The sequence below is a fragment of the Octopus sinensis genome, linkage group LG10, assembly GCF_006345805.1.
Source record: "Octopus sinensis linkage group LG10, ASM634580v1, whole genome shotgun sequence".
Classification (NCBI taxonomy): domain Eukaryota; kingdom Metazoa; phylum Mollusca; class Cephalopoda; order Octopoda; family Octopodidae; genus Octopus; species Octopus sinensis.
In genome coordinates, this window is record NC_043006.1 from 72,658,008 (window position 1) to 72,685,378 (window position 27,371).

At 35.4% G+C, this 27,371-nt stretch overlaps 1 protein-coding gene across 5 annotated transcripts in view; it reads left to right on the forward strand.

Moving 5' to 3' along the window:
- The first annotated feature begins 21,885 nt into the window (after positions 1–21,885).
- LOC115216323 (zinc finger protein ubi-d4) overlaps positions 21,886–27,371 on the forward strand; it is a 64,321-nt gene continuing 58,835 nt past the window's right edge. For 3 of the 5 annotated variants that reach the window (XM_029785541.2, XM_029785542.2, XM_036506806.1), the window contains exon 1: positions 21,887–22,034. In XM_029785541.2, coding sequence (XP_029641401.1) covers positions 22,015–22,034 — 20 coding nt within the window. In that variant the 5' untranslated portion in view covers positions 21,887–22,014. Of the gene's footprint in view, positions 22,035–27,371 lie in introns of all 5 variants that reach the window. The other 2 variants (XR_005001036.1, XR_003882068.2) reach the window with 1 other exon arrangement.

A 27,371-nucleotide genomic window follows, 5' to 3' on the forward strand; every position in this document is an offset into this window, starting at 1 on the left:
TACCAAATTCAGGAGTTCATGTCCTTATTGTGTAACAACAGCCTAAAGGCTCAAAGTACTCAATAAATAACTATGATGACAATAATGACAGTGGTGGTGGGGGTGATAGTAGCAGTAATGATGATGGTGGTGGTGGTGGTGGTGGTAGTGGTGGTCAGGATGATGATGATTATGATGATGGTGATTATTTGATGCTGTTGCAACACTATGTCGTCGTTGTCATTGTTGTCGTCATTGTCATAGTCATCATCATCATCATCATCATCACTATCATCATCCCCATTACCATTATCATTTAGTTTTCTTTTCTTCCTCCTGTCATGGGTTGGATGGTTTCACAGAGCCTGATGATCCACAGAGCTGTATCTGGCTCCAATGTCAGCTTTGGCATGGTTCCTACAGCTGGATACCCTTCCTAACACCAACTATTTTACAGCGTGTGACCTGAATTTAAATAAAATGAATAATCTTTATTGTTATACAGTTTTATCTAGCTACTTACTGGAGTGAACTCCACCTTATCCGCAGAACCCATACACTGTTAGCCTGTGTCAGAATAAAATATATGGGGCAATGATATGGTAGGATCCATTGTCCTTTTTGTCATTAGATCAACAACCTATTGATCAGATCATCTGTGAATTTCATGTTCATTGTGGATAGGGAAATATTGATTTCAGTGTAACTGGGCACAAATTACATTATATTTATAGGAAGAGAAAGAATGTCTGACATTCATGTCTTCCTCAAGTTCGTTATGGATATAAATGATGTAAAATTACTTCTTCTGGGAATTGAAACTGGATTGCATTTATATTTACTAGAAGCTAAACTCTTGCTTAACAATGATACTTGCCATCACTGTAGTTAATATTTATATTGCTATAAATATTTCTTCTCATTAAAGATACAACTGATCAATAAACTCTTCCTTGCTGAGTGTCTTAAAAGACTTTAGTCTTTTCCTATTCTGTACATTCTAGCTTCTACATCTTTAGCTACTTCAATTGCCTATAATCTTCTCTTCCTTCTGTACATGATTGGCAATGATACACACACTGATATACCAATAACCCTCAGACTGATTAATTCTCTCTTCTACCACTACTATAATTGATGCTTTGAACTTGCAGCTTCATACTAGTTGAACCACACAATCTTAAATGATGAACCTGTTCTGGCTGCTACGTCTAACTACAAACACTCCAGTAAAAATGATACCAGGTCTCATTTACTTTTAACTCTTTGAATATAGACTTCATCAATATGCAACCTAGATATAGACACCTCATGCCAAATCACTCTGTCTAATGAACAGAGAGCTGTAAAACAACCTTCACTGTGGATGTAATGGCAATCTAGTTTCTATCATTATCATCATTTAATGTCCGTTTTCCATGTTGGCATGGGTTGAATGGTTCAATAAGAACTAACAAACTAGGATAGTGCGCTGATCTCCAGTGTCTGCATTGGCATGGTTTCTATAGCTGGATGCCTTTCCTAATGCCAACAAGATCATGGAGTGCACTGGGTGCTTTTCCTGTGGCACCAGCACTAGTGAGGTCACCAAATAATTTGCAAGACAACTCCTCAGCTGAGTGAGGGTATAGCATTGATGGAGGTGGCTTTATACCAGCTGCTACATATATAAAAGAAATCAGCTTCACAACACTTCACTTTTTCCTTCTCTAACCATAAAGGACATATAAAACCCTTGAATTCACAGCCTCATGACAAACTTTTGGTCAAACAAACTCTGATGACCTTTTATGGAGACCACAAATACTTAACATTTCCAAAGATTTCTACTCCAGAGCTAGGAAACACTTCATCTTTAATCAGTGGACACTCTACAAAGTATATGTATGACTTGTATACTATTTACATATCTAGGTCAGAATAGCTGTTATACATAAAAACATCCTAGCAGGATCCATATGGACTCTGGGGAACCATATAAGATTTTCAGAGGTCCATAAAAGCAAAATAGTAAATCAGGGATCCACAGTAGTATTGTAAGGGTCCATGAAAGAATTTTGCTTTTGATGTATATATTGAAAGAAACAGGTTCCTTTCTCTGGTGTTTTTTTACATTAACATGCTTTTAGCAACCGAAACATATTCTCTCAGAGAGCACTATTGCAAACCTATACATGTAAATGTGTGAAAAAAAAACAGGAATTTTGAAAGAAGTATCTATGAAACTAACTTTTAAACATTGAATGGCTATGAGAGCCCACCAAAATAAAATAGTAATAAAAGGGGTCCATGGGTAAAACAAATGCTTGAGAACCACTGTCCTAGACTGTATGCTTGGAAAAAAGGCATTCATCCATATACCAGTATCCCTCAGGCACATTTATTCTCTCTTTCACTACTTCTATGATGGATGCTTTTAACTTGCAGCTTTGTGCCAGCTGAACTGAAAAATTACATGAGGAATATCTTTTCTTCTTCAGTTATTCACATTGTGTTTCACTATGCCCTAGCACCCCCACTATTCATCATCATCATCATCATCATTTAATGTCTCTCTTTCTTGATGGCATGGATTGGATGATTTAAAAGGAGCTGCACTAAGCTTCAGTTGTCCATTTTGGTATGGCTGGATACCCTTCCTAACACCAACCACTTTACAGAGTGTACTGGGTGCTTTCTATAGATAGCACCAGCACTGGGTGCTTCTTACACAGGTGCTTTTTTAAGTGGAAGTAACATGGGTGCTTTTTATATGGCACCAACATGTGACACCAGCATGAGTGCCTTTTATATGGCACCAGCATGAGTGATTATGCTTACAATTTTTCCTGACACCTCTCGAATCTCCTCTCTGCCTATATATTCCTTATAAACATCAACAACCGTTAACTTGGGAGGGAGAATTAAGTGAATCCTGATGACTCATAGGTAATATGAAGCTAGACATTTCAATAATCATTCTAAACTGCAACAAAAAAAACCATGTTGTCAAAACACATAGCCTAGTTTCACAATGACACTAAACTAACACACACACACACACACATGCACACACACACACACACACACACCACACACACACACACACACACACACATGTACACATATAAATATGATTCTGTATATATATTTATTCATAACACATGCTGCATTGGCACTGAAGTAATTAACATAGAATGGAATTAATAAAGAAAGTGATTAATATAGAAAGTGTTTTCCTTAATCACATTGATCCAAATGCTTAATGAGGACCTGCAAAGGTTAAGAGTAGTGCCTGCCCTGTCTCAATCAACTAAGTAATAATAATATTATATTCTAATAAAGGCAGAAGGCCTGAGTCACTTAAATCAACCTCAGTGTTTGACTAATACTGCATTTTATCAACCCAGAAGGATGAACGACAAAGCTGACCTTGGCCAAGATTTGAACTCAGAATGTAAAGAGTTGGATTTTGTCAATCCACAATGCTAAGTAATGATAATCCTTTCTGCTATAGGCACAAAGCCTGAAATTTTATGAGAGGTTGGGGTGGGGGCTAGTCTAGTCAGTAGTTTAGGTAGAAAGTGTCTCTAAGTTATACAAGTTCTAGTTGTGGTTGAGGAATTTGTTTCAGAGTCATATGCCAAGTCAAAGTAAGAAACCTTTTTGTCCTTGACATTTCAAAGTTCATCGTCGATTTCCTTGGATTCTGGATGTTTTTTCTTTTAACCTATAACACTTTTACTTTGTTTCCAATGTGCTCTGAGTTTGATTCTTTGTTCAAACTCAATCCAAGGTCAACTTTGCCTTTCATCCTTTCAACGTCAATAAAAAAATACTTTATTTCATATTGCTCCAAACCACTAAGCTGGCAAAAAATGAATTGTGCTAGTATTTCAAAGGGCCAGTCTTGTCACATTCTTTGTCACACTGAATCACTCCAAGAACTATATTAGGGGTATGCACGACTGTGGAGTGCTCAGTCACTTGCACATTAGTTACATGAGCAGGCTGTTCCATTGATCAGATCAACTAGAATCCTCGTTGTAGTAACTAACAGAGTGTCAGTTATTTAATAGACTTAATCCATCACTTGGTTCAACACCTACTATCTAGCATCATATAATACCTGTGGCATAGTGGATGATGTAGCAGAAGTGAAAGGAGAGGTTAGGGGGTGATGCACTGGAGATTAGGTGGGATGTGACATCAGGTGAAGAAATGGGTGATTTGGAGTTTTCTCTCTTTTGCATGAGCAGTCAATGCGAGTGAATGTGTGACTATATGGTTTTGGGTGCTCTTTCTGCAGGCCAGCAGATAGGGTAGAGAGTGACTCAAAGTGACACAGCAAGTTCTTGTCAGTAGTTGAGGAATTCTTTTTCAGAGCCATTTGCCATATGAAGGTAAGAAACCTATTTTTTTGTCTTTAATACTTCAATACCTTCAGCAGGGTTTCCTCCTATGTTGCTAACATTCAGAGCAGATTTCCAGCTTGAAGATACCTTCCTCACTGCTTCTCATCAGTCTCAGAGACCCTTTAATCTCACCTGACAATAAGATAAAAGGGCTGTGTGACTGTCCCCCAACCTCTCAACTGTGTCGTCAATTATCTGTTGACCCAAAAGTACCACCCCATAAAAGTTTCAGCCAGGGCACACTACCTCATTCCATCGAGCTATGCTACATAGCATGTGCAAGAAGAAAATATACTTCGAACATTTCAGTCTTAAAATATGACAATATATCATGGCCGATCGCCAGCCTCGTCTGGCACCTGTGTCGGTGGCACATAAAAAACACCATCCAAGCGTGGCTGTTCACCAGCCTCGTCTGGCACCTGTGTCGGTGGCACATAAAAAACACCATCCGAGCGTGGCCGTTCACCAGCCTCGTCTGGCACCTGTGTCGGTGGCACATAAAAAACACCATCCGAGCGTGGCCGTCCGCCAGCCTCGTCTGGCACCTGTGTCGGTGGCACATAAAAAACACCATCCAAGCGTGGCCGTTCACCAGCCTCGTCTGGCACCTGTGTCGGTGGCACATAAAATCACCCACTACACTCTCGGAGTGGTTGGCGTTAGGAAGGGCATCCAGCTGTAGAAACACTGCCAGATCTGACTGGCCTGGTGCAGCCTTCGGGCTCCCCAGACCCCAGTTGAACCGTCCAACCCATGCTAGCATGGAAAGCGAACGTTAAACGATGATGATGATGATGATGATGATATCCTGAAGAAAGTCGCAAATAGTCTTGAAATGCAAAGAGAAACAAAAACAAAAGAAAAACATCGTTCATCATTTTACTGACCTTGAAGAATATTTTCTTAATAAACATGCGATAATGACACCTTAATACTTTCTGCAAATTAAACAGTACTTAGACACTATACTTACTTAAACAAATAGAGCAGCAGCTGGTTGCATAATATAGGTTTATTACCAACACCAACACCACCATCACCGACACCACCACCAACACCAACACCACCATCACCAACGCCACTACCAACACCAATGCCACTATCACCAACGCCACCCTCACTAACACCAACACGATCATCAATACTGACACCAGAAACAGTATTTAATCCATGTTGAGCAAGCATGAGCATGGCTATTTGTTGACCTCCTAGAAATAATAACCAAATGTCCCTAAATTTGCCATCTTAAAAGAAGTAAACAGGAAGGGTGTTTCGGTTTTTGAAATTGTAGATATATAATGTCTGAATAAAAGATGGAATAGCCACAAATGGAATTTTGCTTTTATCTTGTGTCTGCTCAATTATTTCTATCCCAGGACTAAAGAACCATAAATTCTCAGCTATATTTTTCATTCCTAGAGAGACTCTCCTCACATGACCCGTCATAATTACAGAATTTAAATATCTTTCTCTTCCTCATCATTACTGTAGCATCTCCTTTCCATGCTTGCATGGGTTGTACAGGATTTCCAAGGCTGTGTTTTGTGGCATGACAACCTTTCTGTCACCAATCACTTTTGAAGTTGTCTCTTGTAACACATAAAGGATATGGGGGCATATCCTTTATTAGTCTCTTTTACTGAACCACAAAGTTACAAAGGTATAAACACACCAACACCCATTGTCAAGCAGTGGTGGGATAGAAACACAGACATACATGTTCATACGCATATGTGCACGCACGCACACACACACATACATGCACACACGCATATGCACACACATGCACACACACATGCATGCATACACACACACCACACACACCACACACACACACACACACATGATAAGCTTCTTTCAGCTTCGGTCTACCAAATCCACTCACAAGGCTTTGGCCAGCCCAAGGCTATAGCAGAAGATACTTGCTGAAGGGAGTGAACGTAGAACCATATGGTCAGAAAGTAAACTTCTTTGCAAACAGCCACACCCGTGGCTCATGAATATTTTCCTTTTAATGTTGCTTAACCCATTCCAACCCTGATCCATCACTGCTATTATCAAAGGCATTCCAACCTTGACCATCCTGTCATGTTTTTAAAGCTTTCTAGATTTCTAGAACTGCATTGTCTTTTTTTTTTTACCACTTAGTCAGAGATGCAAGATTAGCATCCATCACTTTTTTTTTCCATGGTCTGTGTGATTTGTGGGAGGGAATGAAGGAGTTATTCTCTGACCAGAAGCCTGACTTAAATACATGCAACAGAGTGAATATTGGTTGACCAATGGCCATGTTCTAATCGTTATAATACATTTAAATTTTTTTATAACCACACACACACAGTCTCTCTCTAAATTTTTTTATAACCACACACACACAGTCTCTCTCTCTTGTTCTCTTTCCCTGTTCTCACCCTACCCCTCTTTACTTTGTCCTCTCTCTCTCTCTCTCTCTCTCTCCCTTTCTACTCCCTCCACCATCACCCCACTCTTTCCTTCCATTCCCAGCTTACCACTATCTGCTTCCATTCTGACCACTAATATTTCTTTAGTCTACCTGCTTCCATTCTGGCCACTGATATTTCCTTTGTCTTTCAACTTACCTAGCAAGTACATGTATCTTTGTCCATTATTTGTTTAAGAACTTCATCCAAGCAATTAAGCATTTATTTCCCTTCTCTGTTTTTGCAATGTATTTGTAGCTCTATTGTTTTGTGTTGCTTTGTTTATTTTCATTTATTTTTATATTTTTCTTGAACTCTTGAACTCATAAGGCTGATTATCCAGTTTCTATGGCATACAAGTGACTGAGATCACAATGTACCCCATGAATGGAATGCTGATCTCCTCTCCTTTAATGAATGAATGAAATTCGAAATTGACCTCAGTGGAATGTGAAAATGGAACATAAAGATTCTGAAGGAACACCATTAAGCATTTTGTCTGATGAGCTAATGATTCTGCCAGCTCACTACCTTTATTTTCATTATAACCAACTAATTTACATTTTTATCATAAATGATATTTTAATTCAATTTTATCATAATTAAACCTATATTTATCTTTTCCTCTGTCCTAAGGTATTAGTCTTAACCATGCATCTTTTCCCATTCTGTGTATTTTCACTGTCCTCTTGTCAAGACTCAAATTTATGTTTTACTAGTTCTTTTCATCTCATTACTGTATCTAATGGCTTTTAATGTTCCTTAGATATGCAGTTCTGTCTGAAGCATTGAAACTGCCAGAATATTTAGTGAAACAGCTGATGATGGTTAATTTCTTTTTTTTTTTGTTTTTTCTCCCCAATTTTATTATCTATGCCTATTCCTTTCACACACACACAAACTGAAATGAGATTAGAGATATAACTCAGGTGGCCAGCAAATACAGTTATTTAAATTATGTAAATTATCTACACTACGAATGTGTTCTACTCTTTTTTGCGTAAGTTTAAATTCCTTGGCTACTGTAGATAAGATCAGAAAATCGTTGTGCTGATGATAGCTCTTGACCCAGGAACATGTATCCACGTCTGTTCTTTTATCTCCAGACAACAAACTTGATCTTTTCCTTTATGACATGTCAACTTTGGAGAATTTTGAAATCATAAGACTATCTCCCCATCTCAAGTGAAGCAGATTTTAATTCCATTTAGTAATTATGATACATCCTCAAGAGGCACAGGTATTTTTAATAAATTAAGGATTTATGTTGTATGATACTTTTATTTGTGTGTATATATATATATAATATATATATATATATATTATATATATATATATATATATATATATATATATATATATATATATATATATATATATATATATATATATTTATAGGGTGAGTCAAAAGTAGTGCTCAATTACTGTTTTGGGGTTGATATGTATGATTTCCTAATTGGGAAATACTTTTGCCTCCCAATTCTTGTTTAACAGCTATCAGTGTGTTCTTTTGTTTGCTACTTATATAACAATGTGTAAGAAGGTAGAAATAAATAAAATAAATTTAAAAAAACGTTTTCAAATTAATTCATATATTCAGTTCCCAGAAACTGGGTGCTACTTTTGACTCACCTTGTTTATACACACACACACACACACATACACATTATTCTTATACAAGAATGTTATTGGCACTGACTTTGAAGATTTGGCCAGCTAAGACATCATCGAACTGCATTACTATTCTTAAACATTCTTTTTTAAGAATAATGAAGTTGTACTCTACAAAAATATAGAGTAACCAGTTAGATTAATGTAAAATTGTTTTTATTATAACTAAACATTAAAAGAAACATTACTATATATATATATATATATATATATATATATATATACCCACTACACTCACGGAGTGGTTGGCATTAGGAAGGACATCCAGCTGTAGAAACACTGCTAGATCAGACTGGAGCCTGGTGCAGCCTCCTGGCTTCCCAGACCCCGGTCGAACCATCCAACCCATGCTAGCATGGAAAACAGATGTTAAACGATGATGATGATGATGATGATATATATATATTTATATGCATAAATATATATATATATATATACACATACACATGCGTGCACACACACACACACACACACATTATATATATGTACATACACGACAAGCTCCTGACAGTTTCCATCTACCAAACTTCACTGACAATGCCTTGGTCAACACAAAACTATGTGCAACACATTGAGATTGTGCTTGAAACCATGTGGTTTCAAAGTAACCTTCTTAACCACACAACCCCTCTTCTTTGAAAACCAGCCTTACATCTTGTCAAAAGAAATCAATATATTAGAAGCTATATTTTCAAGTTGTACTTTGAAATTATATTTCAAAAATTATACTTTCAAATTATGTTTTCAAAAAATGGATGTCTAGAATAATTTATAACTAAATTTATTGAAAAATTACAAAAACAAAAGCTAGCCAAAAATGAAATATAATCTTGAATATAATAGCTAATTTTCTTCATTGATTAATTACATTAATTTCATTGATAAAGTTGCCATTTTACAAAATGTTAAAAAAAAGAAATATTAAATAGAAAAATTAAATTTTAAAAAATTTATTGAAACATTATATCAATAAAAGTCACTCCCAAATAATATGTTAGTGTATGATTAAATCAATGTGAAAAATTACTTCAAAATACTGTGAGTAATTGCTTTGCTTTTAATAATTCAAATTGATATCCATTTATACAAAGAAACTAACAAAACACCATAGAAATATCTTATTGTGAAGTATTTTATGTGCAGCAGAGTTCTTAAGATGGTATGGTTAAAACATTAATTTCTCATAATGAAAAGGGAACAGCTGGAAATGAAGGTTTGCACAAATAAAAAATAGAAATTGTTGATTGAAAAAAAATAGACCCTTGATAATGGGTCTATTATTACATCTGTAAAGAAAAAAAAGTAATTTTGAATATATTTCGTTGAACATTTTTGACATTTTAAATGTTGTGCTAAATCATATTTCTGAGAAAGGTTTAATTAATGCTATTAGTTGCATAAGGACATTTTCCTTTTCAAGGATGAAATGTGAGACACGTAATTGATATTTTCTTTCTCAAAAATATCAAACCATATTTTAAACAAAATAACAATTATAACAGTAATGGTTTCAAATTTTGGCACAAGGCCAGGAATTTATAAGGAGGAAGCATGTCGATTAGGTTGACTCCAATACTTAACTGGTACCTACTTCATTGATCCCAAAAGAATGAAAGGAAAAGACAACCTCTGCAGAATTTGAGCCCAGAATGTAAAGAGTCAGAAATGCCACCAGGCCATTTTTCGACACTCTAATGATTCTAGCTTACTGCCCTTACATCAAATTTTGGGCACAAGGCTAGCAATTTTGGAGGGAAGGTTATAATCAATTGCACTGATCCCAATAGTTCACTGGTACTTATTCTATTGGTTCCAAAAAGATTAAGGCAATGTTTACCTTGACAGGATTTGAACTCAGAACATAAATAGTTAGAAGAAATTCAACATGAATTCTAAATTAAGCACAACACCAGCAATTTTGAAGGGATAATTTGATAATTTTGAAGGGATAATTTGATACCATTGACCCCAGTACTTGATTAGTACTTTATTTTGTTGACCAATGAGGGATGAAAAGCAAAGTTAACCTTGATGGTATTTGAACTCAGAACATAAAGAGTTGGAACAAAAGCTGCAAAGCACACTTTTTTCCATTGCTCTAATGATCTTTACCTCCACCTTAGCGAAAGCAGAGGTATTGTTTTCAGTCATGTTTGCTTGTTTGTTTGTCCATGGACAAGATATCTCAAGAACTGCAGGATGGATTCAAATGAAACTTTAAGGGAAGTTTGGCCTCATGATTGGCATGAACTGATTAGATTTTGGGAATAGACAAGGGTTCTGGATTATTTTTCTGGGTTTTTTACTTAATTTTTGAGAGCGGTCAGGTTCATTTTTAGTATTTTCGTTTGTGAAAGCAGTTGAGTTTATTTCAGATATTCTCATTTTAAAAATTATCTCCAGCTAATCGTTGAGAGGACATTGGTGTTGCCTTGGCAGAGGTTTGTGCTCTCTGAGTGCTCTTGTTTAATACTGTTTTAATATTGTTTTAAATTTATCGGGTGGCAAGCTAGGAGAATTGTTACCATACCAGAGAAAATGCTTATCAGTATTTTATCCGTCTTTATGTTCTGAGTGCAAATTCCACCCAAGTCAATTTTTGCCTTTCATCCTTTCAGGCTCAATGAAATAAGTACCAGTTGAGTACTGAGGTCAATATAATCAACTTACCCCCTACCCCAAAACTGATGGTCTTGTGCCAAAATTTGAAACCGATATTGTTTCAAATTTAGGCACAAAGCCAGCTAAATTTGGGTAAGGAGTTAGTTGATTAAATAAACATCAGTACTTGACTAGTTTTTTTAATTTAATTGGCTCAGGAGGAATGAAAGGTAATGTCTACCTTGGTGCAATTTGAATTCAAAATGTAAAAAGCCAGCAGTAGTGATGGTGGTACCAGTGTTGGTGGTGATGAGGATGGTGACAACGATGATGATGATGGTGGTGGTGGAGGTAGTGGTAGTTTTATATCAACATTTTGAAACTGTGGCCTTGACAAGCCACAATTACTGGAAGTGGTTTACAGGAGGTAGTTCACAGTATATTTATAGATAGCATATTAGATGTTTCATCATCATTGCCATCACTAACATCCTTATCACCACTACTTTCCAGGCTAATATAGGATGGACATGTTGCCATGGTCTCAGAGTCAGTGCTTCATCAATTATTGCCCTCTTAGATGAGTTGGAAGATACATTTTATCTGTATGTTCCATTTTCCATTTTTTGGCATGGTTTCTAGTATTGGGTACCCTTCCTAATTTCAACTACTTTACAAAGTGTACTAGGTGTATTTTATCATGGCATCAGCCCTAAAAAGGTTTTCATGTTCTCAGCAAGACTAAAGGGATTTTTCTACTTTATGTCATCTCTGCTCATTCATCAACCACTTCAAAAAGTTTCTTGGATGCATTTTACTGTGGCACCAACACCAGTGGTGTTGCCTTGTGCCTCACAAAACTAAAGAATCCTCACTAGTCAACAGTGTCACTGTTCATTCAAGGTACCATGACCAAGAGAGTAAATAAAAGAGTGGGCAAAGACAGAAGATGAACTATAGCGAGAGGGTAAAAGAGAAAAGGGGGAATATGATGGGAGAAACAGTGTGATTGAGTGAGAGGATGGTAAGAGAGTGAGTTATGGAAGAGTCAGTGCTGGAAGGAGTAATGGATGAGAGACAGTGATGACAGAGAATAATGGGTTGAGAAACAGTGGTGTCAGCTATGTGTTTGCTGATAATAAACAGTAAGAGCAAGTTGTAATGGATAAATATAGAGTAATGAATAAATAGAGCTGGTCGATGGTAAGAGAAAAAAATGAATATCAATAACAAGTAACCTAGAGGAAAGGAAATGATAGCTAATAATACAGATGATGTTTGCTGGTTAGAGAGAAAGAGAGAGAGGGGGAGGATGAATAGTTATAGAGATGGGTGATGGTAAGAGAGGGTAATAGATGTCAATAACAAGTGACCTGGGAGATGGGGAGCATGATGGCTAGCAGTACAGAGCGACAATGGTTGGGGGTGTATCAGAAATAAATGGAACTGACAGCTCATATATTTTCAACAGCTGCTAAGCATTCAATGTTTATATATATATATCAACTTTAAGAGATGTTTTAGTCAGTTAATTTTCTGTAATGTCTTACTCTAACTGTGGTTTGTAATAAATTATTTTGCAGTGTTTAATTTACTAGTCTCATTTAACATCTGTTTGTGTTACTGTAATTATTATTGTTGTTGCTATTATTATTATTATTATTATATTATTATTATTGAGGTGGCAAGCTGGCAGAATCGTTAGCATGCTGGGCAAAATGCTCAGCAGCATTTTATCTGTCTCTGTCTTCTGAGTTCAAATTCCGCCAAGGTCAACTTTGCCTTTCATCTTTTCGGGGTGGATAAAATAAATACCAGTTGAGCACTGGGGTTGATGTAATCAATTACTTATACTCTCCCTCAAAACTGTTCACTTTGAGCCAAAATTTGAAACCATTATTATTATGATTATTATCATTATCATCATCATCATTATTATTCGTAGAATTGCTAGCACGCCAGGCAAAACACTTAGCAGCATTTTGTCTGTCTTTATGCTAAGTTCAAATTCTACCGAGGTTGACTTTACCTTTCATCCTTTCGGGATGGATAAAATAAGTACCAGTCAAGCACTGGGATCGATGTAATTGACTAGCCCCACCCCGCTTCCCAAAATTCCAGGCCTTGTGCCTATAGAAAAAAGGATTGTTATTATTATTATCATTATTATTATTTTTACCATATTCTTTCAATTCTGTTTCTATTTCTTGCCTTGTGTCTTCCTAACATCTAGTGCAGAGAAATTCACTGTATGCATTTGTAGGCCATTAAAATAATCACACCAGATTGTTCATTGGCAAAGTCTTGTGAGAAAAAAGGGAAGAAAGACAAAGCGAAAAAGGGAAAAAGTGAAAAAAAAAGTAAATAAAGAAAATAAGGGGAAAAAGAAAAGGAAAATCATTATTATTATTATTATTATTATTATTATTATTATTATTGAGGTGGCAAGCTGGCAGAATCGTTAGCATGCTGGGCAAAATGCTCAGCAGCATTTTATCTGTCTCTGTCTTCTGAGTTCAAATTCCGCCAAGGTCAACTTTGCCTTTCATCTTTTCGGGGTGGATAAAATAAATACCAGTTGAGCACTGGGGTTGATGTAATCAATTACTTATACTCTCCCTCAAAACTGTTCACTTTGAGCCAAAATTTGAAACCATTATTATTATGATTATTATCATTATCATCATCATCATTATTATTCGTAGAATGCTAGCACGCCAGGCAAAACACTTAGCAGCATTTTGTCTGTCTTTATGCTAAGTTCAAATTCTACCGAGGTTGACTTTACCTTTCATCCTTTCGGGATGGATAAAATAAGTACCAGTCAAGCACTGGGATCGATGTAATTGACTAGCCCCACCCCGCTTCCCAAAATTCCAGGCCTTGTGCCTATAGAAAAAAGGATTGTTATTATTATTATCATTATTATTATTTTTACCATATTCTTTCAATTCTGTTTCTATTTCTTGCCTTGTGTCTTCCTAACATCTAGTGCAGAGAAATTCACTGTATGCATTTGTAGGCCATTAAAATAATCACACCAGATTGTTCATTGGCAAAGTCTTGTGAGAAAAAAGGGAAGAAAGACAAAGCGAAAAAGGGAAAAAGTGAAAAAAAAAGTAAATAAAGAAAATAAGGGGAAAAAGAAAAGGAAAATCATTATTATTATTATTATTATTATTACTATCATTATTATTATTATCCTATCAGCTCACACACTCTCAACAGCTGTTTTTAAGTGATTCATTTCAATCAACTTGAACATCTTACTGAGGCTCAATGATTGTAAAGATGAGGTGCTGGATTACAAACCATATGGTTATTGCTTTTTCTCTAAACATTATGTTATTACACTAACTAAAGAACAAAGAATCAAATACACATTCATGAATTCACTTCCTAGATTCTTCATTTAAGCATGTAGTTATTTCACCATCTCATATTCAAGATCCCTTTCTATGGTTATTTTTACACTGGTGCCAGCATGGTAGTATGGTAAAAATAGATGCAGGCATAGCTGTGAAATTAAGAAGCTTCCTTAGCTACCACATGGTTTTGGGTTCAATCCCACTGTGAAGCACCTTGGTGCAGGTGTCTCCTACTATAACTCCATGCTGATAACTGCTTTGTGAGTGAGTTTGGTTGATGGAAACTGAAAGAAGCCCGTTGTTTATATATTTGTATATATAGGTTTTAATATTTTGCTTAGGCACTGTAATACTAATAGCCGGTGTAGGACTCAATATACACTGCTTCAGAATGAAGCATTAGTTATGTACAGAGTGGAATATTTGCACTTCACAATTGAGGCACTGATAAAGCTATACAGTTACTCAGGTTACTGATAATTACTCAGAGTAACTATAAGTCCACTGCATTTTTCAGCAGAAACAGCTGTAAGCCATTGAAGTCAATAAGATAATTGTTTATTTCTTTGTCATCTAATTTTTGTATATGCATATATATCATCATCATCGTTTAACGTCCACTTTCCATGTTGGCATGGGTTGGATGGTTTGACTGAGGACTGGCAAGTCAGGAGGCTGCTCCAGGCTCCAATCTGATCTGGCAAGGTTTCTACAGCTGGATGCTCTTCCTAACGCCAACCATTCCAAGAGTGCAGTGGGTGCTTTTTTATGTGCCACCAGCATGGGAGCCAGTCAGGCGGCACTGGCATATGTGTATGTGTGTGTATATATATATATATATGTGTGTATATAGATAGATAGATAGATAGATAGATACATACATACATAGAAAGATAGATAGATAGATAGACAGACGGACAGGCAGAGATAGATAGATAGATAGATAGATAGATAGATAGATAGATAGATAGATAGATAGATAGATAAATAGATAGATAGTGGCGTCACTCAGTGGGATCAAACCCTGAGCCACATTGTTGTAAAAGGAAACATTTTAATCACTCAGCCATATCTCCATTCAGTTTTTGCAACTCCTTGTGAATCAAGGATATGTTTGAACCTTGCTTACTCACCATGAGGCATCTCATTGACTGATTTCTTATCTTCTCCAGGTCTGTTGTGGGACTTGATCTCACCATTGCAAACTGACATAAGCTTTTATGACCTACTAAAAATAGTAATGTAATCTCTCTCATATCATACAACCCTATTTTAAAAATATGTAATACATATTGGACAGTGTAGCCCTGTGTGTGTGTGTGTGTGCATGTGCATATATGTATATATAAATACATATATATGTGTGTGTGTGTGTTTACGAATATATATTCATATACACACATATATATATATGTGTATATTTGTATGTAGGGTGTAGGAGTGGCTGTGTGGTAAGAAGCTTGCTTCCCAGCTGCATGGTTCTGAATTCACTCCCACTGTGTGGCACCTTGTGCAAGTGTGTTCTATAGCCTCAGGCTGACCAAAGCCCTGTGAGTGGAGTTGGTAGATGGAAACTGAAAGAGAGCCATCATACACACACACACACATCCATCATCATCATCATCATCATCATTTTTATATCCATTTTTCATGCTGGCATGGGTTGGATGGGTGGACAGGCCCAGTAAGTGGCAGAGCTGCTTCCGGCCCTAATGTTAGTTTCAGCATGGTTTCAACAGCTGGATGCACTTTCTAATGCCAACTTCTTTAGAATCTGTACTGGGTTCTTTCTTCCTGACTGTAGTACTCGTGAGGTCACCAAGTAACTTGCAACACAGAGTAAAGAAAAAAAAAAGGGAAAATGTCTTTGACTGAGTGGGAGTGTATTTAGGAGAAGGATGGGTAGCTTTATGCCATCTGTTGAAAATGCTACTATGCATCTGCTTGAATTTGCAAGAAGTCTTAGACTGAATTAAGTCAAATTAAAATTAAATGTTTTTAGCAGAGACATAACATAATACCAGAATTTGAAATGTATATTTATCAGCCAGTAAGTTATTATTATCTTCATACACCTCAGCCAATTCTAAGTGTTATATCATGTTGAAAACAAAATAAATTTGATTCTCTATCTCATGGGAGAGTTAAGTAAGTTATCTGTTTGTTTGTGTTTTTAAGTTTGGGCTATAGATAACTAGATCGTTTTTACATCAAAACCAGTTCAGTTTTCAGCTGTGGAGCTATAGCTGTAATCACTTGATATGACAGACATAGTTTGTTCAACAGGATAACTAGCATTCTGTTTACAAATATAGAAATATCTAGCATTTTTTTCTATCTACCATTCAGCTATGAGTTAGCACTGAAAAACATACAAGCTTAATTTGTTCCTCACAATAATATTGAATTTCTTTTCTATTGGTAGAATTGGTTCAGTATCAGACAAAAATCTTAATGTTTGGTTGCAAGTATTTATGTTCTGGTTTCAAATCCTTCTGAGATCTAACTGTACATTTCACCTTGGAGTTGCATAGGCGAGTTAATGAAATAAGTATTAATCAAGTATTGATTTGATATAATAAACTGACCCTTATGAGCTTACTGTATGTGATGACATTCAACTTCATGCTAAAAATTAAATTATTGTGATAACTAAGATTGCCATTTTATGAAATTTTAATATTTCTTACAAAAAAAAAATTGGTGAGAAAAACACAGGAACACAGTTAATAGGCTTCATATAATTTCCATGAAACTTCTTGTTGATATAATTTAAAATACCAGGTGTAGGAGTGGCTGTGTGATAAGTAGCTTGCTTACGAACCACATGGTTCCGGGTTCAGTCCCACTACGTGGCCCCTTAGGCAAGTGTCTTCTACTATAACCTCAGGCCGACCAAAGCCTTGTGAGTGGATTTCGTAGACGGAAACTGAAAGAAGCCTGTCGTATACATGTATGTATATGTGTGTGTGTGTGTGTATGTTTGTGTGTCTGTGTTTGACCCCTTCCCAACATCGCTTGACAACTGATGCTGGTGTGTTTACGTCCCCATAACTTAGCAGTTCGGCAAAAGAGACCAATAGAATATGCACTAGGCTTACAAAGAATAAGTCCTGGGGTCGATTTGCTCAATCAACTAAAGGCGGTGCTCCAGCATGGCCACAGTCAAATGACTGAAACAAGTAAAAGAGTAAAGAGTACCTATTTCCTGTTTTTTTTTTGTTTTTTTTCTATTTTTATTCACTCCTCTCTCTCTCTTCAAAACAAAAATGTGTTCAGTATTTGAATGCTGCTCACACATCTGTGATGGCATAACTACCAAATGTACAAATAACTACATACACATTTCAACTTTTGGCCCATAGGCATGCTGACTCCTCTCTTTGCCTTTTCTATCACTACTACTACTATAATGGCCTCTGTTCCTCAGATCTGGCTATGTTGATGCCACCTTCCTAGCTTGCTTGTCTCTACTAATATCCTTATCTTTTTTTTTTGTTTCCAATTCCCTCTCACTCCCCCACCCATTCATCAATATTCCAAATCCTTCTTTCTCAGAAAGTAAATCTTTTAAAATTCCCTCCCTGCTCATCTCTTTCCTACTGGTGTTGACTGGCAAAGATTCTATATGAACATTAATGGCATCAACCTCACTGGTCTAGAAGTATCTACAAAAGCTATGAGCGCTGCCCATTCCTCTTGACCCATTAAGTGAATAAAAAAAATACAACATATAATAGCCCCTATTGCACCAATATATACTTCAATCTCCCTTACAGCATAGTGACTGATGGAAAGGTGGCAATATATTAGTGTTACTATGATGGTCTAACTTTTTTTTAATGAAGAAATTCCCTACCAGAACTCTCTTTATTGTCAACAGAAGACATAGCTTCCTGAGTTTTTTCCACCTTGTTTTCACTATACTAACTATGCTTTCAGAACACTCTCTATCACAGTTGATTAGGTTATATTTATCTGTTATAAGGCAGTGAGCTGGCAGAATCATTAACATGCCAGACAAAATGCTTAGCAGCATTTCGTCTGTCTTTATGTTCTGAGTTCAAATCCCACCAAGGTCATCTTTTCCTTTAATCCTTTTTGGGGTCGATAAATTAAGTACTAGTTGAACACTGAGGTTAATGTAATTAACTTTAACCCCTCCCTGAAATTGGTGGCCTTGTGCCAAAATTTGAAACCTATATTTATGCTTTATCTTTAGTTTGTTTCAGTCATTGGACTGTGGCCATGCTGAGGTACCACCTTCAAAAGTTTTAGTTGAACAGATTGATCCAAGAACTTATCCAGTTTTCAAGTCAGGTACATATTTTATTAGTCTCTTTTGCTGAATCGCTAAGTGATGTGGATGTAAACAAACCAACACCAGTTGTCAAATGGTGGGCGGGTGGGGGGTGACATGCACAGATGCAAAAACACATACATTTATATATGCAATGGGCTTCCACACAGTTTCCATTCATCAAATTCACTCACAGGTAATGATCAGGCGAGGTCTATAGTTGAAGATACTTGCCCAAGGTGTTGCACAGTGGAACTGAACCTGAAAACCAAGGGTTATAAAGTAAACTTAGAAAATTTTTTTAAATATTATTACAAAAATATTATTGTTTGAAATATGGGTCAGCTATAACGTAATTTACCTAAAATATTAGGCTGTTATTATACCAATATTTGTTTTAAAATGTACTCTGGTTTTGACATAACCATCTGAGAGAACTGCATAATGGACCAATTAATTTATCTTTAGTGCAGCTCTGCGTGTAATCAACGTTAAAAAAAAGCCTAAGGGAGATAATTCCTTCAATTACGACTTTTTAATTAATCGGCTAAAGTATATTTCCATATGAAAGTTAAAAAATGAATAAACAATAAATAAATAAATAAATATTAGTCATTGTCCTGTGGTAGTAAAACACAAGCAAAGTTGAGAAGTCACAAGAAGCATCTTTTTAAGCGAGCTTTTTTTCAGCTTTTGAGGATTATATTTGATTTAATTATGGAACTCATTCAATTCAATTCCATATTTCCCTAGTATCTAAATTTTGGTTTTAAAATTTTTCAATAAGATTTCTTAAAAAGTTGCTTCTTACCAGTTCTTGTTAACCACAAACCAAGTGGGAGAGAAACAACTTAAGAAGCACAAAGAAGCTAAAAGTTAATTTTTTATTAAATTTAGATACCAGGAAGCAGATAACTAGATTATTGAGGTCCTATAACTGTTTATAATACTAATAGATGTTTTATATATCATTATTAAGATATATAAAGATATTATCTCATATAAACTGTAAGAGCACTGAAAAAAAAACTACAAAAAGATAAATTTTAACTTATGTATGTATAATAAATTTCTTTGAATACTCGGGAGACTTGCTAGAAGTATTTGTTAGCTTTTTAATCAGAGTGGCTTTAATGATAATTGATGTAGCTACCAAGCCATGTAGTAGTCCAGGCTCATCAAACCAGTATGATCTCAAGCTCAAATGCAGGGCCTCCATAGCAGAATGTGCCACAATGCCTGCAATTTTGAGGATAGAGGGACAAATCAATAAAGTGCTTTTCTGATACTTTATTTTATTGACCCCCAAAAGGTTGAAAGGCAAACCTGATTTCATCAGAATTTAAGCTTAGAACATAAACAGCAGGAAGAAATGCCACTAAGCATTTTGTCTAAAGAGCTAATGGCCCTGTTGGCTCACTGCCTTAATCTGGAAACAAATAGTAAAGATAGGTAGGCAGATGTTAAGATCCAGAAGGAGGTTTAGCAAAGCTAAGCCTTTGAATGGAATCCAGAAGGGCAGGAGACTGGGGATCATTTGGCAGAGCTCTGCAAAAGAGGAAGTGAAAACGATAGGGATGGTATGGAAGCAAGGGTGTGGGTGGGGGTGGGGAGAACATATACAGAACAGAACATATTGCAGAGAGTCAATATTTACTTTTACAGGAATCATAGTGATGATAATAATGATGACAATAATGGTGCTGGTGGTAGTGATGAATATGATGTGGTGGTGGTAATGATGACGGTGATGACAATGATGATATATGTCTCAGAAATATCCTAAACATTAGATTGTGGCTAACACAGACCTCTAGGCCCAAACCAAACTTGAACTTATCGAGCATCAGATGAAATATAAAGTAGAGATGGGTAGGGTATATGTTAAGACCCTGGGAGAATATTTGACAGGGTAAATGGTAATGTTGCTCATGATGATGATGGTTTAGACCTCACTGTGAATATAATTAAAATAGCAAATATTTTTGTCTTGAGAAAAAATATTTTCTTATACATAAAGTGATGCTAATTTATTTTTCCATATGTTAATCTGTTTATTTACTTAATACCTGTTTCTGTTTCTTTACCCCATTTCTCGACATTTTCTCCACCGTTTATTTTTGTAAATTGATTATTTTTTCAAATAAATTAAAGAAAGATCTCTTAGAGCGGAAAGGCCACAATTTCACAGATAACAGCATTTCGTCTATCTTACGTTTTGGGTTCAAATTCTGCTGCGGTCAACTTTGCCTTTCGTCCTTTTGGAGATCGACAAAATAAATAACAGTTGAGCAGAGAGTCAATGTAATCGACTAGTGGCAAAGATAAAGTGTGTGGGCACACCGCTTATTTCCGAATTTCTTTGGATTCCCATATTTTTGATATAGATTAGGATTTTGCCTCAAAAAACGTGTTTTCAAAATTTTAATTTCCTCTTTCCCCACCCCAATATTTTAATTTTTAACTTTTTTCGAAATTTAAAAAACTTTTTCCCTAAAAGAAAAAACTCAAATCCCCTTTCCCAACCCCCACTCATCACCTCCCCACTTTAAAAAGGCTAAAAACTCCGAATGCTTCACTTCTAGCGTAGAATTCTGGTGTAAAAACGAAATGCGAAAGTGAAACATTCGGAGTTTTTAACTTTTTGAAAACGGGGAGGTGATGAGTGGGAGAGGTGGGGGAAAGGAGCATTGAGCATTTCTATAAGAAAAATTAAAATTTAAAAAAAATTCTCAGATTCGTAATCTCTATTTTTCTACGTGGATTAATTAATTAATAAAAAGGTCAATTATTGTAATTTGGAGGAGAAAGCCAGCGACTTGGCAGAATTGTTAACGCATCGGACAACATGTTTAGCAGCATTTTGTTCGTCTTTACGCTCTGAATTTAAATTTCACTATATTCAATTTTGCTTTCAATCCTTGCGGGGTCGATAAAAAATTAACAGTTGAGCAATGGAGTCGATGTGATCAACTAGCACACTTCCTCAAAATTTCAGGCATTGTGCCTACTACAGAAGAAAAAAAAAATATTATTTGGAGGAGACAGTGAATCAAATTCACTTTCAGTAATTGGGGAATACTTAATTTTAATCAATGCCGAAAGGACAAAGTGTGAAACTATTGACAGCAAAATTTGAATCGGTCTATAATGAAGCAAGACGAACCGGAAGTGACTTCTGACATACCGGGTAATTACGTCACGTGACGCTATCGCTTCATTCCTCTTATTCTTTTCCAGTGTTGAAAACGAGCGCGATGGCCCTTTATAGGAAATGGTATGTATAATATATACATATAGTTAGCCTTCGATTTACAACTATATAACAATAATATTGTAATAATACTGGGGAATATTAAACGTTGATCATACCGCCTGTTTGTGAAACAAAGAACACCACACAAAGCAGCACTTGAAATATGCTGGAGATGTTTTTTTTTTCTCTCTCGAATCTGTAGCGTTGACTCATCATAAATGTTAATATATTTTGTTATGAGGAGTAGTGGAAAATCAGAATCGTTTTATATGAATGATAAATCTGCTTTGTGGTATTTAAATACCACAGCATTTTGATTTCGAATTCCTTGATTTTCATTTTATCCTTCCGGAGTTGATAAAATTAATATTGGCTGAGTATTGATGTCGATCTATTCCGACTATACCCACCCCTTTAACATCCTTGGTGTCTCTATGACATCAATTATATCTTGTTATTATATAGTTTTTTTCCCCTTCTGCTCATATTGTCAAACACCAGGAAATATAATTATTAAATAAGAAAATGATATATTTCCAGTTATCCTTTCATATCAATATAAAAAAACATTTGAAAAAAATCATTATCATTATACACAGTTAACTTCAAACCATCTTCTTTTACTAATATTCTCAACGTTTGTGAGAAAAGATTTCTTTATACAAGTCCTACATGTGAGCAGGCATTATAATAGTAGACTTAACATCTATTATAATTCCTATTCACATGTAGGATGCTTTATATAAGGATATTAAATTGAACCACTTATTTGACTGGTACGACCAATTGTATAATTTATTTTATCATTCTGAGAACGAAATTAATTTTCTTCTTTCCCGCTGCCAATTTTTTTTTTATTGAATAAAATTATGTTAATTATATACATATATAACACCAACGAATTTAATTGTTACAAAACACACATACATAAGATTTATATATAACACGAATGTAGTATATATGCACACTGCATATGTAGGATATAGCATCAACGAACCAAGTATATATACTCATTGAAATAATATAACCCCTCCCCTTAACAAAATTGCGTTGCTTTGTTTTTTTTACAGCATATGTGTGTATTTTGTCACTTTCTCAGGAGAATCATCTACCTGCTAAGGCGCCTTTTTTCTGAATGTTAATATGTAATTGCATTGTTTAACCTGACCTTTCTGTTTAAGACATTACTATGTGATTTGGTTGTTCTTTCTAGCTGGCCTAGTATCAGTCCCATTGATTAATCAGCAACAACATTGTTCAGTGTCCATTTTCTTTTTAAAGACGTTAAGGTGTAATTTGAGGCAAAGTTGGCTACTGCTTTGTACCTGGCCGAAGCAGTCCGTTTATCCATTTTACAGTTTAATTGCTGCAGTTTTAAATTAAATGCAACATAATTAATACATATCATAGTATGATCGCGAAGTAAAAGCATATATAGATGTATCCTGAGGGATTTATATATATATATATATATATATATATATATTTTATATATATATATATATATATATATATTTTATATATATATATATATATATATATATATATATATATGTATATATATATATGTATATATACACATATATACATACACACACACACACAATGTTGAAGAGAAATAGAAATAAAATGCTCAAATTGCATCAAACTATCTTTATTTTAGATAAAACCTATTTATAATATGGAACGGGTACTTCTACGTTTTGAGGGGTTCTCTTTCGCTGCAAACCTATCAGTCAATATTGTGACAGTCGTGAAAAATTAACGGTAGTTATTACATCGCTGTAGAGTTTTTGGTCGGGGTTGTTATATATTTCTAGTTATAATCTCCTCTGTAATTTATTCAGTGGTGCAATGTGTGTGTATATTGTATGTATTATATATTTATTTTTTGTCAGTCTTTTTTGAAAGGTGGCCATTTTGATGTCTTAGCTTTTCTAAATTCTCTTTAATCTCCTCTCTCTTCTTCTGATTCCCCTTTGTTTTTATTATTGCGAACTAGAGAAGGATTAAACCCCGGGCTTTATTTCATCGTTGTACACACACACATAGATGTATTGGATGCGTGTATTCCACACACACCTTTCTTTTATTGTCTGAATCGTTTTAGCTAGTCTAAGTTAATTTATTCATTTCTCCTCTACATATTGAGTTCGCTATTTAAAAAAAAAACTATCACGAGTTTTACCTAACCACTGAAACAATCTTTATCTATCTAACATAGTCGATGTTTATATAATATACCCTCCCTTTTTTTATGACTCCAAATTGATATTTTTTTTATCAGAATCATTGTCAAAATACAATATATTTTTTATAGTAAAGAAGTGTGATGTCATCTTTTTCAAGCTTTCTGAGAAAATGATTGAAGATAGCTGCTAATTACAAAATTAAAAGTGTTTTCATTTTTACTCCTTTATTTCTAACTTCGTTGTTATGCCTTTTTCAATGTTTTATTATGTTCCGTCTTTAATTTATTATATTTTAAATGTTGAAGATAAAATTATGCATTGTGCAAGGTGACTGTCTGGTATTCTTGGGTTTTCAATAATCTCGTTCTTCAACTTTTTGTACTGTTGATTGATGTCCTTTTTAAAAAAAAATTTTGAGTTAGCTTCTGAAACTGCTAATTGATCCTAGTCTAATTGAAAATGTTACCCTTATTGTACCCCTGCCACCATGATACTATTCAGAAATCCCATCCCAAGAAAACTCCCAGTTCTGAAAAGTTAGCCCTTACACAAATCACAGCAACCCCAGCAACTTAACTGGTTGAAATAGACCTAAGTACATGAGAATAAAAACATCTCATGGCGAGGTCACGTCTCAGTGCATGTAATTTTCCCACAAAATCTCAGTGTTTTGTCTTGATGGCTTTTTGGTGAACTTGAGACAGCAAAGCACCTGTACTCCAGGCATTATCTTATTCACTTAGAACTTATATTCTATGTTCCAGGAACTATATGGATGCAAACATTATATCAGGTACTCGAGTACACTTAGATTTTGGTTCTGCTGATGGTGTTTTTGTACCTTTTCCAACCAACGTAATAAGGTAAAAGTTTAGCCATGGTTGTTAGAACAGTTGGATAGATTGCCTTGTGGTAGTCCTAGATATCCTTTAAAATAATGGGATGGTTACAATTGGAATGCTTTTAATCAGGTTTGCTCACTCAGGGCAAATTAACTAATTAATCCTTTCTACTATAGGCACAAGGTCTGAAATTTTTGGGGAAGGTGACAGTTGATTACATCAACCCTAGTGCTTGACTGGTACTTATTTCATCAACCCCAAAAGGATGAAAGGAAAAGTCAACCTGGGCAGAATTTGAACTCGGGATGTAAAGGCAGATGAAATGCTGCTAAGCATTTTTCCCAGTGTGCTAACGATTCTGCCAAGACTAAGTAATAGCCATGGTTGTTATACACTAGACAAAGACATTTCCCAGTTGCTGGTCTCCTTTATTAACTCTTGCTACTGTTTAGTTATTAATGGGCACCTTCTAATATTTTCATTCAAATCTACTCTTTCCAAGATTTAAAATGTAATTTTCTAACAAATCCTGCATTGTGGAGCAAATCACCAGTAGATTCATTATCATTTTTAATGTCCCTTTTTTATGTTGGTATGGGCTGGACAGGTTAACAAGGAACTGATGAGCTATTGAGCTCCAGTGTCAGCCCTTCCTAATGCTAACCACTTTACAAAGTGTACTAGGTGCTTATTTTTTCTTCGTGGCACCCACACTGGTGAGGTTACCAAGTACTTGCAAGGCAAGACCCCCTCAGCTGAATGGGGTATAATTTTGAGGGTTGTGAAATTATGACAGAGCGATAGTAGCAGATATCATGCTAGAAAGTGATGTGGTGTCATGATAGAAGGACTAAAATAAAGAAAGAAATGGACTACTCATAGCTCTGATGGACACTCATATATTTAAAAATTATTAACTGAGTTCATTGCTAAACTTTTTCCTAATAGTCAGTGCACTAACATTATCACTACAATGATGCATTAGAGTTTACACTAAGTCACTGCTCCAACTATTGTCCATAATAATGTTTTAAATGAATCTTGCCATTAGAGTGTATATCATTTTTATGTCCCATTTTCCCATGCTTGCATGTGTTGGACAGGTCTTCCTCATCACTTGGTACAGTCCATTATCATCCTTTTCATGAAGTTCATAATTCTGAAGCTTTCGTCCTTTTCCACATCTTCCTTGATTTTTATCTTTCAAAGGCTCTTTCCAGTTGGATTAGTTGGTGCTACTTCACCCAACTGTCATCCTTCGTAGGCATATATTAAAATATCATCATCAATCATCATTTTAACATCCTCTTTTCTATGTTTGCATGGAATGGACAAAATTTATTGAGGTAGATTTTTCTATGGCTGGATGCCCTTCATATAACCAACCTTCACCTGTTTTCAAGCTAGGGAAAATTTCCCCATGGCTAGACATATTTTCCCAGAAGATTCAGAATGAATGACACAGCTTGTAAGACTGACACTCATTTACAACTACTACATGATGTCAAGGCAAAGAGACACAAATATACATACGAATATATTGTTTGTTTTTATGTTATAATAAAAACCATTTTACTTTAAACTGAAGGATTTCTCAATCCTTTTGGTAGAGTACAAGTTTATTATTCTTTAACAAGAATAGTACAGGGCAGAGAATAAAACTTAGAAAAGCCAAATGAAATCTGAAAATGTTTTATTGTACATGGAAGAATCAACATATAGCAAAATTATATATACACAAGTTATTACTGCCTATAATAGAGGATGTGTTCACCAATATTTTCTATCACCAATTGGATACGGCATCTGAAAGTTCTACAGGTTTTTATAGTAAAATATTCAGACAGTTTGATCCATTCTTCCTTTAAAACTTACTTGAGGCTTTCAGTGCTAGGATGAAAAGCTCTATTGGTAGACTGCTCTAATGTGCCCCAAATAGAATAGTCCAGTAGATTCAAATCTGGCTAGAGGAGGGCCAAAAATCAGCAAAATGTTTGCACTTTCTTCACTGTATGAACAGGTACTCCATCCTGAATCCACACATAATTAAGTTCAGGATAATTAGCCTTAAGCCAAAATCAGGACATATCTTAACACTTTGTAATAGACATCAGCACTGATTCTCTCACCAAATTTGAAAAAAATGATGGGGCATATTTTTTGCCATCTGATGCCACAACTCCCAAAACTGCAACCTAAGCAGGATGCACATTGGACTGAACCGAAAACCATTCAGTTCTGAGATGAACATCTTAATCAGACAACTAAAACATCTTATAGCTGTTAAATAAAATGTATTTAGATTAGTGTGTGAAGATAAGCTG